The sequence below is a fragment of the Electrophorus electricus genome, chromosome 1, assembly GCF_041902795.1.
Source record: "Electrophorus electricus isolate QZ-2024a chromosome 1, ASM4190279v1, whole genome shotgun sequence".
NCBI lineage: Eukaryota > Metazoa > Chordata > Actinopteri > Gymnotiformes > Gymnotidae > Electrophorus > Electrophorus electricus.
Window position 1 is genome coordinate 7,446,274 of NC_137497.1, and position 17,447 is coordinate 7,463,720.

Here is a 17,447-nt window from a genome sequence, read left to right on the forward strand (position 1 = left end):
TAAATAAGCTCCGTGCTGACTGGTTAGCCTGTATGGAAACGCCGAAACATTCCTGAGAACTGTAATACAAGTGGGCGGGGCCAAACAGTTGTAGGCCAAATGGACGGAGATATGTAAATGAGCTCGTTCTGGTGACGTCAGAGAGACAGATTTCAAAACAGCCTGTTTTACTGGTAGAGTGAACAGTGTGCATTTTTATATTAGTTCCAAATGATCAAAATGAATCATTTCATGTAACTTCAAAACTACTTCATTGTGTCAATAAAGCAAAGGAAATTCAGTTTTCCATGATAGGGTCCCTTTAATCAGAAAAGTGTACAGGTTTCTAGATCATTGTGGCATACTCAAAATAATCTGAGTAGCCAAATCATAACAATAAATGTCATCACCACATTTATATTGCATTATACAGACAGGAATGTGAAAAAAAATAACACTTACACATTCATGACACATCAAATATTTATTTCTAGAAATCTCACTTAACTTCCATATTGCATTTTCTTCCAGTTCTACATTTGTATGAAAACCTCAGCAGATCCAGTTCAGCACTAAATCAAAGCTAAAGGTTTTTATAATCAAACCCATTTTTGAGCAGGCACAGAGTTACTCAATTATTATTACTCATAATTATTAGTATTCATAATTATTGCATAATATTTTATTTTTATTATAATTTTTCATGATTTGCGACAAGGACAGACACCTAAACAGCTTAGTAAAGAATAGGAATAAAGCAAATAAATAAACTAACATGCAACACTAGCATCAACATAAACTACATCACAATATCTGAGCAAATATGCCAACAGAAGAACCACTTAAACTATTTACAAAGAGCCAGTGGCCCTTTGACCTCTCCAGACCTCCACTGGGGGGAGGGGGGGGCAGTTTCCCAGAAAGAACATACCAAAGGGCAGGGGGATTCCCAACGGAACATACCATGCCGAGTCTGTATCCGGGACTGGGCCTAGTACAGCTTCACGATAGTCATCGGCTGCTCGGCCACTATCACTAGTGAGGTTTGCCATGCAAACTACAACTAAAAAAAAAGAAAATTCTGAACTGTCAAAGCATGACATTTGTTCCAGATGTAATCATTTAAATCAGTGACCGTTTGCCACCCTCAGAAGGCAAGAGGTCAGATAGGGGAGCTGGTTCCTTCATAGCACTGAGGACGAAGGAAAGGGTAAGAACACCAGTGACTAGACAAGATTAAAAACAAATATTTTCCCCAGAGCAGGAAGACATTTAGTCAAAGTATTGCAGTATTGTTCATGTTGATTTTAACTTTGTCTTCCCAGAAGTCACCTCAGTATACAGCACACACCAACAGCTCAGAGGGAGGACAAAAAAATGTGTTCCAAGAAGCTAAAACTACAGACACCTGTGCATGTTTCATCCAGTAAAACATTATGTTTAAGACACAGTCAGGCTTGTGTGGACCCTCTGAAGCGTTGCACGCAGAGGTAAACGGTCCCGCTGGTCTCCATGGAGATCCACAATCATATTGCAACTGCACAGAAAAAAAAAAGCTTTCTACTCCAACACTGTGGACAGCAATCAGCTGAACTGAACTGCCAGCTTTCTGACTTAAACTACACCAAAAAAATCTGGCATTCGGAGTTAATTCAAATCTTTAAAGCCCAAATTCATGGTCTAAATTCTGGTCGATTTCAATACGCAAAACACTTCCCTCAAAATGCTAATGTTGCTAAGGCTGCATAAGAGTGAATGGGGGCCAGTTAGCAATGCTAATGTGGCCCCGTTATCCTTCATTAACCATGGTCTTGTTGCCAAGTCCTGCTCCCAAGCCTCTGCTCAAAGGTGCAAACGTCACTGGGGCAACCGTGGCAACTAGTCGTTTGAATAAAATGTGCAAAAGTAACATTGTGTATATTATTTAAAACCAGCATACAGACTGTGCTTCTGTGGAGGGGCTTGTTGACTGTGGAGGGGAGGGGTGTGTCTATGCAGGACAGTTACATAAAACCTGCAGGTAGGTCATGTGGCACTCTAGGGGAGGCCATGCCTCTGTGGGCGTGGTCTGTGTGTCTCACAATAACGTCAATATGGATGGGTGACGTCAATATGGATGGGTAACGTCAATATGGATGGATTCGCATGTGTATTCAAGGTGTTTATGTATGCGTATGGATGAGTGTGTGTGTGTGTGCGTGTGTGTCCTCAATTGTGAGGGGGTGGTACGGTGGGTAAGGGGGGGGCAGGAGAGCTCGTTGGAATGACCCCGGTGGCCAGCAGGACGATGATGAGGATGATAATGACGACGACCACGATGATGAGCACAATGATCTTCACGTTCTTCCACCAGAAGGCGCGCGCCACCTTCTGCGACGTGTGCTTGAAGTTCTGTGCCTGTAGGAGATGGGACACACACACACACACACACACACACACTCGTTTTCTGCTAGAATATCTGTTACTATTTGGGGTATTTCCATCAACTTAACCAAGAGACAATCTTGAATAAAAAATAAACAAAAAGCCCAACTGGGGGTGGGGGGTGGGGGGGGGGGGGTAATCTGGTCCAGCCAAACATTCCCTTGTTTTTCATCATCACGGTAACATCTGGTGTCCACCAGCAACCCACACCTACAGACGCATCTCCGTCTCAAGCTTACCCCGGCCTGCAGGTCCTCGGACTTGTCCATGAGGTCGTCGAGGCGATCGCCGCGGGCCAGGATCCGGTCAACGTTCTGGGTCATGATGTCCTTCACACCGTCCACCTGCGACTGCAGGGCCTTCACACGGTCCTGCTCCTCCATGGGAGGCTCAGCGGCTGCTCCCCCCTGCTCCTGTGTGGACGGGAGGCGGAGCAGAACGGACCATCAGCGCGCCACTTGCTTGCCTGGCCGGGGTCACGCTTTAAGGCAGTAATGCTGATTCATTACGGGGTGAAAATGAGCATTTAGAAAGCCGCATCCAGGAGCCCTCATTTAAATGGATCCCAAAATCTGCTCCACTGAAGCCTAAAGAGCTAATATCTGATTTTAAGCAGTCACTGATGGAAATGACTTTCAAACTGCTAAAAACAGCAGAGGCATTGCCAAATATAAAACTAGCACATTGTTTCATAACCTCTAAACTAGTGAACCATGCTGGCTGCTGGCCCCACTCTGCGATTACATCAATTACCACATGCATTGTTTACAAGTCACACGTATTGTGTTTACAGCCCCTAATGGCCAACACAGATCGGTTATACGCAAGTCTCCGGAGGTCAAAAATAAACCTGCACGGATGTAATTAAGTCACGCCAACTCGGCAAGGTAAGAAGAAATGGCAAACAGCAGGAATGCCTGCTATTAGGAGCACCGAACAGAGAGAAAAGCATGACTTGGGTTATGGCTCAATCAAAAAAACAAAAAAAAAACACCCTTTACTGAGATAGAGGCTGTCACCCAGCAGATGAACGTCAACATACAAACTTACACTCTTTCAGAAGCGTTAATACACAAGTGTTACCAATGAAGGGGAAAGAAAATGTGTGAGAACGTGTGAACGTTTTTCTTATGAGTTTCACAGCAAGCCGAAGTGCAACAACACAACAGTTTGGCGAAGATCACTCGCTCACATGTAAAGGTGAACTTTCAGAACACCTGAGAAACAGTAGCTTAAAAAGGCAGCATCATTTACCGGATCTGTAGCATCATACAAACTGTCCAGATAAGCTTTGTGAGAGAACATATCCGGATCTAAAATACCAGGTAAGGTAACCAGGTAACCAAAGGCTCCGCTACGTCACTGAGTATCCCCTACCTCCAGCTATTTGAGTGTGTGTGTGTGTGTGTTGCATGCCACAAGGCCCACAGAATGGCAGAAAGCTATCAAGTATCATCTAACACCGAAAGCAAATAACTACATTTCACAACATTATAGATAATTGAATATAATGTCAAATATGTTAAGAACTGGTCAGCTGGTTGCTGGTAACCTATTCAAACCCAAAACCGAAATGGAGGTCTGATTACATGTACATGGCCAACACACTGCCGTTTCAGGGAGGTTGTGGAGGTGGGGTGGTTCCTGTGTACAGTTCTGTTTGAGGTTTCATTACTTCAGCACCAACGGTTAATAACGACTTGTTAAGTCATCACTTTATGAAACTTTGTGAAAATTCAACCAGTGGAAAAGCTACATGCTTTTTATACTGGAGTTAACAGGCAAACTCAGCATCTGATGTCCAATCCACCTGAGCAAACAAATCTTTCCGATAAAAGCGTCATACGTTTACCTTCAGTAAATAGTTTCCTATAAGGATACAGTGGCAGCTATTTGATATCAACGTCAATCGACGGAAAAATATCTTAAAGAACCCTGGAGTAGAAAACAGGAACTTTCTGCCTAACCCGTATAACCAGCTGCGCTTCGCCTTCTCCGCGTCAGCCACCATCAACACTCTGAAGCTGCTGTTGAACTTATTTCTTTAGCAGACAGCCTTTAACAAGAGATTTATTTCGTTTCCTTGGTCAGTTTGCGTAAAACGTTAAGAAAAATACCATCTACAATTCCCATGAAGTCATTTCAAAGCTCATTTGTCACTCACCACGCTATTCGGATCTCCGAGTCCCATGTTCGAAACAAACAGTTCACCGCAGATTCAACCAGAAAAACGCATTAAACGCCAACCTTATGTTTTTGTAATGAAGGTCTAAAATGTCTATCGGGTCTGGTTAAAACTGCCGAGGGCCAGCGCCGCCGTCCTGTCCCGAGCTTCCTGCTTCTGGCTGTTTTGTTCTCTTCCTCGTCCACACGTTCTCTCGCCCTTCGCCGAGCGGAGCGGGTGCGCGCCCCCGGGCCACCGCTAGGGGGCGCGACGGGTCGCCTCCCAGACCAACCTGCGCGAATCGTGTTCGCCTTCTGCTTTCATGAGCGCCGCGGTCGTCCGGCGTTTTCTCGTTTGGTTGGTCAGCGTGGCTCTGTACGAAGTCTTCAGCTGCACATTTTAATATGACGCGCCAGTGCACCTGCGAAAGCAAGCGGATCTGAGGCGTGCACGTCTCCACTCAGCCCAGTACGCCCGTGGCGCATTCCAGATGGTTCCAGCGAAGACCTGCCTTGCTGCTTCGAACACAAAAGCGCAGAAAGCTCGCTGCTCATTTCGTGTGGAAGTTTAAGGTGAACTCCACCCAGCTCATTCCGGCCCTGCGGTGCACTCAGCGTCACCTGACGCGTTGACGTCACCTTCTCCCTTTGGTCCTTTTTTTTTTTGGCACCCAGTGTTTTGAAGGAACACCACCGTTTGTAAAGCTATGCTCTAAACTACGCGAAACACTCAAGCCTTTGCACAATTAACACTCTGCCGTTCTCTGAAGGGTTTTAATGATCCATCATTAATATGGTCTATGAGGAATAAACAATAATGAGACCGATTGGAAGAAACAGGTGTGTCCAGTTTAATAAAAAGCGAGAATACAAATACTATCCACCCTGTTCGTTTACAATTTAGGAGACAAAGCCATGATCTCAAACGGAACATTTTCACTTCATAATATTAAAGGCCGTGAAATGTTAACATTCCTGCCTCTTTTTATTTACCTAGTCCAAACATACTATAAAGCTTTCTTTTCTATTCACAGTAAGACAGCATTTATTACTTTAAAATGGAAAAGGGGAGTTACAGAGAAGTAGATAATTTGTCATATAATACAACTCACACTGTACATTGTTAAAAAGCATTCATATTAAAATACCTTTAAAAAAAAAAAGAAAGAAAACAAAAGTTGCATGCGCCTTCAGTGTCCTTGTTTGATGACGATATCAGACATGTCATCCACTTTGTGAAGCTCCAGGTTCTGTTAGTGGGAAAACAGGAGAAAGCCACGCTTTATAAAACACTGGTTCTGTTCTGAACCTGGCCTTAGATAGACCCAACTCAAAACCATTTTCCACCCACACACACACACACACACACACACACACACACACACACACACACACACACCTCGTCCATGTGTGTAACAGTGGAGAGTGTGCCATGTTGCCACGCACAGTTTAACAGTCACCCTCTGCCTGCTATTCGCTGGTGGATTTCTGACCATAGGACCCCAGCTGATTGGACTGCATTTGGGTGCTGACCCAACCCAGCGTGGATGCGGCTGTGGCCGTGGAGCTGGTCTACCATCCCAAACTACGCAATAGCAGCCCTCTGCTCAGAAAGCGACGGCCCGTACAGGGACACGGGACGGCCGAAACGAACTGTGATTGGCAACAGACGTGCGACCTTAACCGCACGTGTACAAGGTGTTTCATATAAAGCGCCTGATGGGTACAGACTTATCAGTGCCGATGGTGCTGAACGCTGACCGGTGGACGCACCTTCTCGTTGGCTAGATGCAGAAGGGCAACAAACGCAAGAGGCACAGACAGGTTACTGGCCATGGTGGACGGCAGCCTGCAACGAGAAGAGGAGGAGACGCGACGTCATTCCACTGCCTGAATGAATATGGCTGACACTGTAAAGGCCAGAGCTGCTCTGTTGATTAAAACATGCAGGAGCCCTCTACAGGTGTTGTATTGGTTGACAGATCAAGAGATAGATTGATAAGATGGAAAGAATCATCGTGTACAGCTGAGCCCTGATGCTGGAAACATGGTTTAAGTCTCAGTTGTGCCAATACAAACACGTGACTGAGCATCACAGAAAGTTGATCTCCAACACACACACACGCACACACATGACCAAAGACACGTGCTGCAGCATGTGAAGCACCTCTGTAGGAGGGTCCGTGTGGACTGGCTGAAGGACTTTTCACCTGCTACTTCTGTAGGCACCTCATTCTCCACCTGCTTAGAGAGGCGCGCGCACGCACACACACACGCACGCGCGCACACACACACGCGCGTGCACACACACACACACACAAGGATCAGAATCCTAGCAGCAGACAGTATTAGAAATACATGGGAGTGAAGGGCAAAATTCTCCCAAAAGACCACAGGGACTAGACACACCTTTATCTAGTGGAGGCTGATTTGCTTTTGGGTTGAAAACTACAGTACTTTCTACATTGATATGAAAAAAAGCTAACTAAGGATAAGCTGGCTGATGTTAGTAGAATGTCAGCTGAAAGGTTATCCAGGCAAACCAACAAACCAAGGTACTGCCTCTCCATTACACTACGGCCAGGGTTATTTTCTACAATCCATATCACAAAATGGCCTCATACATGTGTAAAATTCACCTGAATTTCAGTCCAACCCTGCAATTTGCAAACGTGGCTAGTTTCAAATCGGATGTTTACACGAGCGTGCGCGTACGCGCAGAGCAAGAGAAAGCGCGAGAGAGTGGGAGCGAGGGGCCGGGGGGTAAGCGCACCGAGGCTGGCTTCTCTGTGCTGTGGGTCAGAAGGGTCCACATGCTGTTCTTCAGTCTCTTCATGTCCATCTTCTTGGCCGTCTTGGCATAATTAATCTCGATGATGTTGACCTGGCGCACAGACACAGAATGTACACTCGGCTAATCTTTCTGGTGCAGGACCGCTAGCAGCTGGTCTACCAACGCGTAGTAAAAACTACATGCACCCACGGGCACTTTTTGTTTATTTGTGTTTATGTTTACTGGAAATGACCCAGACGACCCTGCTCCTACCTTGTGGGGCTCGGGAACCAGGCAGTCTTCCCCGTATGTGGAGATGCCGTTTGGGTCAAAGGTCAAGGGGTTCAGCCTGTCAGCCACCGGCTGAGTCTCATCTGATACCGTGAAGCCTTCAGCATCATCATCACTGTCCCCAGCCTACAGGCACACAGACAGGTGACCAGGGGTGTAGCACCCACCCACCCAAATATATATTCAAAGAAAATAAAAGAAGCATCAGTTTCACTTCTGGTGGACTGGTGTTAAAAGAAGCAGTACTGAACAGCAGCAGAGAGACCCGTGTGTGGCACTGTGCAAAGCTCTCTGAAAGCAGAAGTCTCCAGTCCAGGAGAGTGGTGATCAGTTGGCAGACCTCAGTCAACCTGTGAGTGCTATCAGGACTGATAATGGGTTTCACCTTGGTAAAGGAAATGTGTTTGTGTGTACCTGCAGCCCTGGGCAGAAGTTGGCAGTGTCGTTGGCATTGTTGTAGTCGTACTCTCCAATTTCTTCACTCAGCTCACCGGACAACCTCTTCTTCTCTACTGCACTGAGCTGCAGCACAACAGCATTGCAATAAAGGCCATCAGAACAGACGCATGAAGGTGGCACTCCAGACGCAAGCTCAGTCCTTCCATTATGGGTAATTAAACTGGTAAAACAGTAATATACACAGCAGTGCATGGAGAAGTCACCATGGAGAAGGGCTTGAGGTTGAGTTGGGAGAGGTTGCTAAGCGGATACTGGAAGTCCGACGGCAGCGTGGTTTTCTTATTGGTGCTGTTCAGGGCGGACCTGCTGATGGTAGTCGCTGCCTGGAAGCAACAAGGCTAGCGTAAGTAATCCGAGTTAATGAGAAAACGAGAGACAGAGAGGAAACGAGAGAGGGAAAGATATGAGAGGAGAGAGAAAGAAGCAAAAGAATACCACACAGGGAGTAGAGAAATATAATCACCCTTCAAGTTTTGGGATTTGTCTTGTTTCTCAAGAGGTCACCGTTACCGTGGAAACCTTTGACAGTGACTAAGCACTTTTCAGCATTTACTTCAACCACAGTAACACAGTTAGGACATTTTGCTCCCCACCCCCCACATTATTATTAATCCAATTTTGATTAAACTCGTTTAGTAGAAGGTGGCCCATCTGTGTTTCCATGCAACAGAGCTGTAATTGAGCAGACCGAGTGGAACTGGCCACAGTGCTTTCATGAACTTGTGAGTGCGAGCTTACTCTGGTTGTGCGGAAGTAGTTGTGGAAGTGAATATCTTCACTGAAGTCGATGACCAAGGGGCTTTTTGGTGCTCGTTTTTTCTGTTCCTTCTCTGGCTTGTGATCCTCTACAAGAGAAAGAAATTCGCTCCAAGTTCATCGGTGTGTTCAGCTTTTATCTGTTGTAATCCACGCTAGCATTTGAACTTACGTTTGTGTGTGGGCTTGAAGAGCCAGTAGCCTGGGCCGACCCAAGTGGCCATGGTACGGGGGCTGAAGTATGAGTACTCCCTGGGCTGGTCAGACAGCTGAAGGCACATTGTGGTGATATCAGCCTCTCCGATAGGTATAACCCCCCTGCGTAGAAACACCGTACACTTTGTGTCACATTCAGGGAGCCAGGCATCCTGAAGAAAGCCTCTCTGAGCTCAAGGGGGATGTTTACTGACAACAGAATGACCAAGCGCTGCAGACTTGTATCTTGACCTGACTGTGAATGTGACCTGCACCATGCAGTGTGAGTGAAGAATTCAAGTGATCTGGCATAAGAATGTGCTTGCAGTGTGCTTAGAGACATGGCAAGTTGTGTTGTGGGTCATACCCATGGCCAAATTCTCCCCAGAGGTCTTAATGCAAATGCCGATGAAGTGCTCTGTCTTGTTAGCCAAACATGGCACATTTGCGCACTTACGGCTAAGCATGCACATGCATTCCAAGTGCCCTCACTACACAAAAGGTAACACTAAAGGTTAAAACCAACAGGAAGCATTTAACACTACACCAACGCATTAGCCCTGGTAAAACGGTCATCACTTGTCCTCTCACCGTCCTTTTGCGGGGCTCATCCGCGTGCAAGCGTCTGTGTGCTCGCCGAGCCCCTCGCCGCAGTCACCATGGCGACCCTCGTCCTCGTCTGCGTCGAAGTGGTCGCCGAGGCTGGGCACCTCGCCCTCGTCCGGCTCAACATCGGCATTGACGTCGAACGCGTGCTCGCCCCGCTTCATCTTCTCCAGCAGCTGATTCAGGCTGGTACCCTGCAGAGAGAGTCATTTGAGCGTGAGCAGACACCACCTGACACCCCATCTCACATGTGTTCGGTTCTTACAATGGACCTTTGGTGGGTTGAGGTGGCTCAAACTAGCTCGACCGCAAGATCTGTGGAAAAATGAGCTGGCTAGGAATTAAGACGACATCACCATGCTGTATAACATCTTCAGGACTAAAATATGAGTTTTGTTTGGACAATCAAAAACAGAGAGTTCTCTCCATGTGACACATGCAGAATTCCCCTTTAACTGATTAGTAAATGAACTCTTGCTTTACCTGGTCAGGTGTCCACTGGGTGAAGGAGAAATCCTGCAGAGATGGGCAGATAACCCTGTCTTCTAGGGCCTTTAGACTAGCTATGGGTTTGGGAAAATAACACACCAATAAGTACATGTGAACATCAAACAGAGACTGAAATTCACAGCTCAGAAATCGACTGAGCAAAAGAACTGGAGGAAAACAATTAAAACCAAACAAATATAAAACCACCTATTAAATATACATTTATGTAAGACAAAATAGTACCCAGGAAGCACATGAAAAAGCACTTTTGCTTCCACCAGGCTCATCCCCCGAGCGTACATGGCGTACCTGCGAATGGCGAGGCGGGCATGTTCTGTGCGGGGGCATGCGGGCAGGGCTCCCGCGTGCAGAGCAGTGTCAGGTGGGAGGGGAATCGCAGCTCGCAACGGCTGTCCTCGCTGGAAAGCACAGACAGGAACACGCCGGCTGTGCTGTTCTCATCGAACGACGCCGCCATGCGCTGGAACATGGGGTCCACCTGTACGAGGAGACACACCGTGGCTTTTAAGAGCATGCAGGGGATTTAGTTTGAACTGGCAACATGCGATGGATTTGTGAAACAGTTACAGGTAATCATCACAACCAATGAAACCTGAGACAATATTTGCTCCTGGAATGCAAGCACAGTCCATATGTTTCAACAACACAATGTTTGCTCCTAGTTTCGAAGAGCCACAGCTCATTCCAGCTCCATCAGCCTGGCCTGGTTATATTAGACATGTATGGTTAGGGAAAGTGAACTGGGCAGTGCAGTCACCCTAAAGGATGTAGGCTGGAGAGTACTATTGTACTGAGCACAGCCCCAAGACACTAAATCCTTGTACTTCTGAAGTCCCTGGAGATTTTTTCACACTACCTTTATCATGGTGTCGAGTACGATGACACAGTGGCCAAAACACTGAGATATGTGTTCAGTATTGAAAACACTAAACAAATAAAACACCCACCCTGGACTTGGTTAGCATTCAACAGCCATTCTTGGAGACCCGTCATTAGATTTACCTCACACTTCATCTCAGCCTCAGAGAGATTGATGTTGTTCAGGTTTTGCTCCACTGTCTTCTTGGGTGGTCTTTTCCTGGGGGCCTGCCTGGCGGCCGTCTGCTCACTCAGAGTACTCTCCACTGACTCTGCCTCCTCCGTCCCCTCCGGACCTGGGATAATCACATCAACAATGTCACCCCACATGGTACCTTTAATGTCACTGGACCACACGTCTCACTGGCATTACATGGACACTTAGTGCGATTGTCTTTCAAATTTCCAAAACACATCAGGGGTTCACTGAAATTTGATGTGAAACGGTAAAATACTGGTCTGCATTTGAATGCCCCCTCAGGATATTTCCAACAACTGTGATTACTAAGGATGCTCATATATTCATGTAGGAAATGTGAAAGCTGATTAACAAACTAAATTGAGCAACCTCATTAAATATATGAATATCCCCTCAGCGCACACACACACACAGTGCATGCACACACATACAGCCTCTCCTTAAGGAACATGGGTATCCTACCAGCTTAAACTAAATCTGCTAAAAATTCCTTTGATGTGCAGACCGCCAAACCCACCCACACACACACACACACACACACCCTCTTTTGGCTTGGTCTCTGAGCCCAGACCACCCAACACTCTGTAGGCATCTGCATGGACCGCATCTACCCTCACAGCATAGATCTTAGTGCTGGCATCCAGAGTTCCTGCAGCCACCTGAACACATACACACAGTCTAGTTCAACAATACATACTGCAACAGATTCTACAGCACTATAGCAGCTTTTAAACAAAAACATAATAATAATAATAATAATAATAATAATGATGATCACTATTATTATTGTTAATACAAATGTTCATTTTGAGCCTAAAACCTTACAGTGCTTTTCATATTGAAATTTTAAAGAGTCTACATGATAAAGTATAAGAGTGAAATAATATTACCTGCATTTCTATTAACAAATTAAATAAATAAAATAAAGTAATACAAGAAGTCAAGCTGTGCATATCTGTATTACACATGCCACTGCTACTGGGCTGTAGAATTGTTTTGAGTGAGAACACACAAAAGGTCAAGTATCCTGTAAAAAGGCAGAAGTGAACAATGTGCAACACACCACCAATCTTGATCAATGCAAGCGAACACATGCGGTGCATGGTCGAAAAACTACCTTGAAGTTAAGCTCAGAATCTTTCTGCTTGAGAATGTCAGCCATATAATCAATGAGGTGCAGACCAAATGCATTCTTTGTGGTGATTTTCTGCACAAAGGAAAAACAAACAAACAAACGGTATCGCTCACACACAACTAAACACACCCGAAAGTAAAATAAATAGATGACAGCTCGGATGGTAAGTACAACTTCCCTGGTATGTTGACCGAGCTGCGCAGGTTGAGGCCTGATGATCACACGCCTTCACTTACGTTTTCGGTCGATAGTTTGATGCATGTGGAATAATGCTCAGAGATCTGGGCAGATGACAGCTTCGGTACTGCGGCAGGGGTCCCTGTGCCACTGCAACAGCAAAAATGACAACCCCAATGAAACGAAATGGACACGCAACGCGAGGGCTGACCCGACGGATTTTTGACAGCTAACCTAACCTGTAAGGCGCGGCCTCGCTGATGGACGTGTCCCCGACTGCGTGAAGGTCTATAACTTTAGACCTGCGCCTCTGACGCCGCTCCTGCTCGTCGTCGTTACCTTGGAAAGATCCCAGGAGCGGCGTGCTCGCTGCAGACAGGCTCGTTTTGTGCCCCGGTGCCGGCGAAGACCACTGTCGGGGCCGGGAGGTCGGGGTGTTGACCGCACTCATACCGTTCTGCGGACTGAACGGTTACCAATAAAACACTGGAAGAAAAACTTTGCCATTTAATTTAGATAGCCAGCTAGCTAATGTAGACAACGGTAAAATAAAACACAAATGGAGAAAATTATTGTTGCAGCTAAATAGGTTAACTTGTTTGTATACATCGACGCTAGCTAGCACTTAAAGTAAACATGCAGCTGGCGGGCTTGCAAATTAAACAGTGACCTTTAACTTTACGCCAGCTAGGTCAGGAAACCGAAGCTAGCTAACGTTTCGACACTTTTGATAAAAGTTTTATTAACGTTTAAGCAGCGAAAACTAACGTCTTGGCTAACAGCCAGGTTTGAAGCTACCTAACGTTAGCTAGCTAGATAAAGCAGCTAGCTAGCAAGCTAACTCAAAAACAATTTAGCCGGAACAAAAGACAAATATAGTGCTCGGAAATTACCGTACGCGATGGCTCAAGCAGAAAATATGACGGGTAATTTCAAACAAGCTTACTGAAAACAATAAGATATTGTAAATACAATATCCTAATAGCCGAAAACGTCCGTAGCACGGTCTCGTTTGAAAATTAGCGCCTAACGGTTACCACGTCATACGCATGCAGTAACGCAGTACGTCGAATTCACGCGCCACGCCTGGAAAAGGATGCCGACGTAGGATCGGCTATCCGAACTTTAATTTTGTCTTTTTTTTACATTTTTCCAATTTAAAAGTATCAGAATACAAAAATGGGGTTGTAGTTAGTACTTTTTAATCTAGAAAGCTTGATTAGGCTTAGATTTAGACAGCTAAGAAATGGCTTGTGGCGTTTTTGAATATTATTAAATGAGTCTACTTCATGGGGGAAATGAGAATAATCTTGTTAAACGAATGACTTTACCACAGTGTTTACAATTTGATTTGGTATATACTTGGCGGATTCTAGATTTAGAGTTTCTCATAAAAATAAAGTTTAACACTTTTATTCATAGTTTGCCACACGATGGCAGTAAAGTTGTATAAAAAAGACTATTTATACCCTTCACTGTCAATTCTTACAGGAATAATTCCCCCACTATACCTCAAACAAGCAATTCAAGGCGTGCTTCAAATTTAGATTCAGAGGATGATGCTAAAACTTTGATTAAGAAATGGCCATCCACCCTACGTTTAAATAAGAGTTGTCTTCGATCTTATTAAATTTAGTATCTTTCTGGTACAAATATTGTCAACGTCTGATGTAGTGTTCCACTGGTTTTCTATGGAAGATTTTGTTTAAACATCTTACATCTTTCTGTTGGGTTAGAAGTAGAATTAACATGGAGTTCCCATGGAGTTTCAAGGAGTGTGCAGTGTTATTTGTGTCATCTTTACTAGGCAACTGTGTGTGTGTGTGTGTGTGTGTGTGTAAGCTGCAGACTGAACAATACTGGAAAAGCATATGGTAAAAGGAGACATCACACAACAGAAATACCCAGTGGCCACTGAACCTGAGAACAAATCACAGCAACAGGGCCCAGTAACCCTCATGCTAGCAGATGCCCAAGACAGGGTATCAAATATGAAGTGCTGGACAGCTTCAGGCCCTAACATGGTCCACGCCCACTGGCTGTAGAAGCTGCCTGCACTCCATGAGCGCCTGGCAGCAGAAATGAACCAGCTGCTAATGGATGGAACCCACCCTGAGTGGCAAACTGCAGGCCAAGCAGAAGGCCTGATCCTGAAGGACCCCCAGAAAGAGGGCAATCACATCCAACCACTGGCTGGTAACCTGCCCCTGTAAAACACGGAGGCTCCTGTCAGGCATTGTGGCTGAGATGAGTAGGCACATGGCTCCGTACATGAGTGGGCCCCAGAAAGCCATTGGCAAGAACACCAAAGGAGCCTGTAAGACCAGACAGACCAACCTGTGCACTGCCTGGATTGACTTCAAGAAAGCCTAGGATTCAGTGCCCCACACATGGATCCTGGAATGCTTGAGGATATGCCCTGTCCCCACTGCTGTTCTGCATTGGCCCGAACCCCCTCAGTGCAATCATCTCCGCTACGGAGTAGCTACGGGTACTGGCTACAAAATGGAGCAACCGTCAGTCACCTCCTCTATGTGGCTGACATCAAGTGTGTGTGCCAGAAGTGAACGAGACATTGACTCACCAATCCATCTCAAGAGGATATACAGCAACAACACTGGAATGTCATTCGGATTGGATGAGTGTACTCGGATGCTTACAAAGACGGGAGGTAGCTAGAACTGAAGGCATTGTACTATTAGATGGTAAACCTAACAAATGTTAAGAGCAGCAAGTACCTTGGAATCTCACAGGCAAACGGGAATCATTAAGAGGCCACAAGGAAAGCAGCTACAGCCAAACACCTAAAACTGGTGAGGCAAGTCCTGAGAGGTCAGTTGAATGGGAAGAATGAGATCCAGGCTATCAACACCTGCGCTCTACTGGTCAGTAGGTACCCTGCTGGCATAATACGCTGGCCTAAGAAGGAGACAGAAGCCACTGACCTCAATACAAGGAAATTCCTCAGAATTTATTTAGGGTTTCATCCCAAATCCAGCACTCTGGGACTGTACACTAAGTGCAAGGAGGCAGGCTGAGAACTGGTGAGCATCAGAGCCACGATCCAGGATGAAGCCATCAAGATCCAGGAGTGTACCGGGATGACGGCCCTGAGTGATGGCATGCTTATTGAGTACCGCGGACAGCAGAAATCCATGGGGAACGGGAATGAGCAACCGATGATCTCTACCCTGATTGGAGCATCAACGGCATCACTCTCACTAAGAACCAGTTCCACTTCGTGTTGTTCTTTGTCTTCACAGCCTCTTTGGAATTTTGTCAAAGTCACCTTGTTCGATTTCCAAGCTTATTAGGAACTCCAGGTCAGGGATTAGCTGCTTTGATCAGGGTAAGAGCCAATTAATTTTTATCCTTAATACCAGAGGGCGGGTATACAGATCTGCACAGTAAAAGCATCTCCCCAGTTTGTCCATCCTAATCACTAACTTATCGAAAAAGCCATATAGTCTGAGTCTTCAAGTCTTATTATCCAAAATTTTAGATTGTGAGAACAGACCCAATTTCAGCTGCTTTGCTATGAGTGGCTAATGGTGCTTGTGAAAATGAGGAGCAGACTAATGTGGAGGAGAAAGTGCATGTCTTCATTTTCAAATAGTTTTTTCTTTGGGTTTCATTTGTGAATGTCAAAAATCGGACACATCAGTGCACAGCGGATCAAAGACGGATTAAAACTTCACAATCAAACACCTGCGGCATCGTCAAAGATAAACTTTTTAGTTCAAGTGAAGCAGCATATGCTGTTTTTAGACAGGAATTTTAACAAGCTAAACAATTACTGCACACTATAGCTGTAGCTTTAATGGATTGGTGCTGGTAACAAATAGCCAGAGAAGCAGCCAGCCAATAATGAATATTGAAATCAAGCGTCCTCTCTGGACTTTCACTTCAGATCATTTACATTCTTAGGACTGGAATTTCTCACGTTTGAATAATATTGTGTCTTCAAATTTTCGATAACATCTTTCAATTAAACTTTATTCATTGGCAACCCTTGTGAGACCACGGAACCTGCAGCGTGGCACTGTGGATACACAGTCCTGGTTTAGTGCAGATAAACCTCTTTCATATAAGCTTTACCACTGAATTTACTACCAGAACATGTTAAATGGATCTGTTCTATGCCTCGCTGGGTGTCCTATTCAGAAAACCAATTCTGAATCGGTATGTTAAACACAGTGCTTCTGAATTGGTATGTTAAACACAGTGCTTCTGAATCGGTATGTTAAACACTGTTGTGTTCAAAATCAGCAGTTCACTTGTCCCCTACCTCGAAGGTTTGCTGAGTGGATTGGGCGTGGAGACGTGAGCAGAAGGTTATGTTTGTTTGTTTATTTATTTGTTTGTTTGTTGTTTGTTTGCTTTTGCTGCAACCAGAGCCTCGCTCACCCTTTGCAGGAAACCCAAGGATGTAGTGCGTGATCCTCCAGCTTTTCATAAAACGTGAATAACGTTTATTTAATGCGTAGTAAGTTGCTTTCAGAAGACAAACGTGTCTGCACTATATTGCTTTAAATTTCATATCACGCAGACATTACGTCTAACGTTTGATTTTGATCAGGATGTAAATAAACTCGTTTCTTTTATCAATGTGTAAGGTTTATTCCTCCCAGGCACCTCTGCTGTATTACAATGTAGTTACATAGATTCATTACTTATGAGCAATGACATTGATTGAACAAGTGGAAACCTCACCTCAGACTGACGGCACATGCTGGGCCCAAACTGACAGGCCAATTTGCGTTTGAGTTTTATCTACGGTGCCGCACATTGAGCGGGATGTGAATTACCCACCGAATGCGATCCATGGACACGCTGTTTGGCTGAAACAATGTGTTGGGTATTACTAATGCAGGGGGACTTGAATGCAGCAATTAGACAATTGCTTCTATTAAGGAAAGTAG

The 17,447-nt window shown here is 45.3% G+C and overlaps 2 protein-coding genes across 7 annotated transcripts; both read right to left on the bottom strand.

Moving 5' to 3' along the window:
- Positions 1 to 448: 448 nt before the first annotated feature.
- vamp8 (vesicle-associated membrane protein 8 (endobrevin)) lies at positions 449 to 5,083 on the bottom strand. Of its 2 annotated transcripts, none has more exons than XM_081710900.1 (3): positions 4,651 to 5,083; positions 2,643 to 2,816; positions 449 to 2,376 (listed from the first exon to the last, which is right to left on the bottom strand). In XM_081710900.1, exons 2-3 carry the CDS (start codon positions 2,784 to 2,786, stop codon positions 2,188 to 2,190), a joined length of 333 nt encoding a protein of 110 aa, XP_081567026.1. In that variant the 5' UTR covers positions 2,787 to 2,816; positions 4,651 to 5,083; the 3' UTR covers positions 449 to 2,187. The 2 variants fall into 2 exon arrangements, with proteins under 2 accessions (XP_081567026.1, XP_026885099.2); XM_027029298.3 differs by having other exon boundaries at positions 4,568 to 5,078.
- Positions 5,084 to 5,393: 310 nt separating this feature from the next.
- Positions 5,394 to 13,565, bottom strand: ncaph (non-SMC condensin I complex, subunit H). 5 transcript variants are annotated; one of them, XM_027029294.3, is made up of 18 exons: positions 13,424 to 13,565; positions 12,765 to 12,989; positions 12,585 to 12,675; positions 12,331 to 12,420; positions 11,755 to 11,872; positions 11,159 to 11,310; positions 10,445 to 10,634; positions 10,130 to 10,209; positions 9,632 to 9,840; positions 9,018 to 9,163; positions 8,828 to 8,934; positions 8,293 to 8,412; positions 8,045 to 8,152; positions 7,613 to 7,756; positions 7,340 to 7,450; positions 6,734 to 6,810; positions 6,340 to 6,415; positions 5,394 to 5,816 (listed from the first exon to the last, which is right to left on the bottom strand). In XM_027029294.3, the coding sequence occupies exons 2-18, from the start codon at positions 12,974 to 12,976 to the stop codon at positions 5,757 to 5,759; spliced, it is 2,091 nt and encodes a 696-aa protein (XP_026885095.2). In that variant the 5' UTR covers positions 12,977 to 12,989; positions 13,424 to 13,565; the 3' UTR covers positions 5,394 to 5,756. The 5 variants fall into 5 exon arrangements, with proteins under 5 accessions (XP_026885095.2, XP_081567047.1, XP_026885097.2 ...); XM_081710921.1 differs by having other exon boundaries at positions 6,777 to 6,807; positions 13,419 to 13,565; XM_027029296.3 differs by having other exon boundaries at positions 6,734 to 6,807; positions 13,419 to 13,565.
- Positions 13,566 to 17,447: the final 3,882 nt, after the last annotated feature.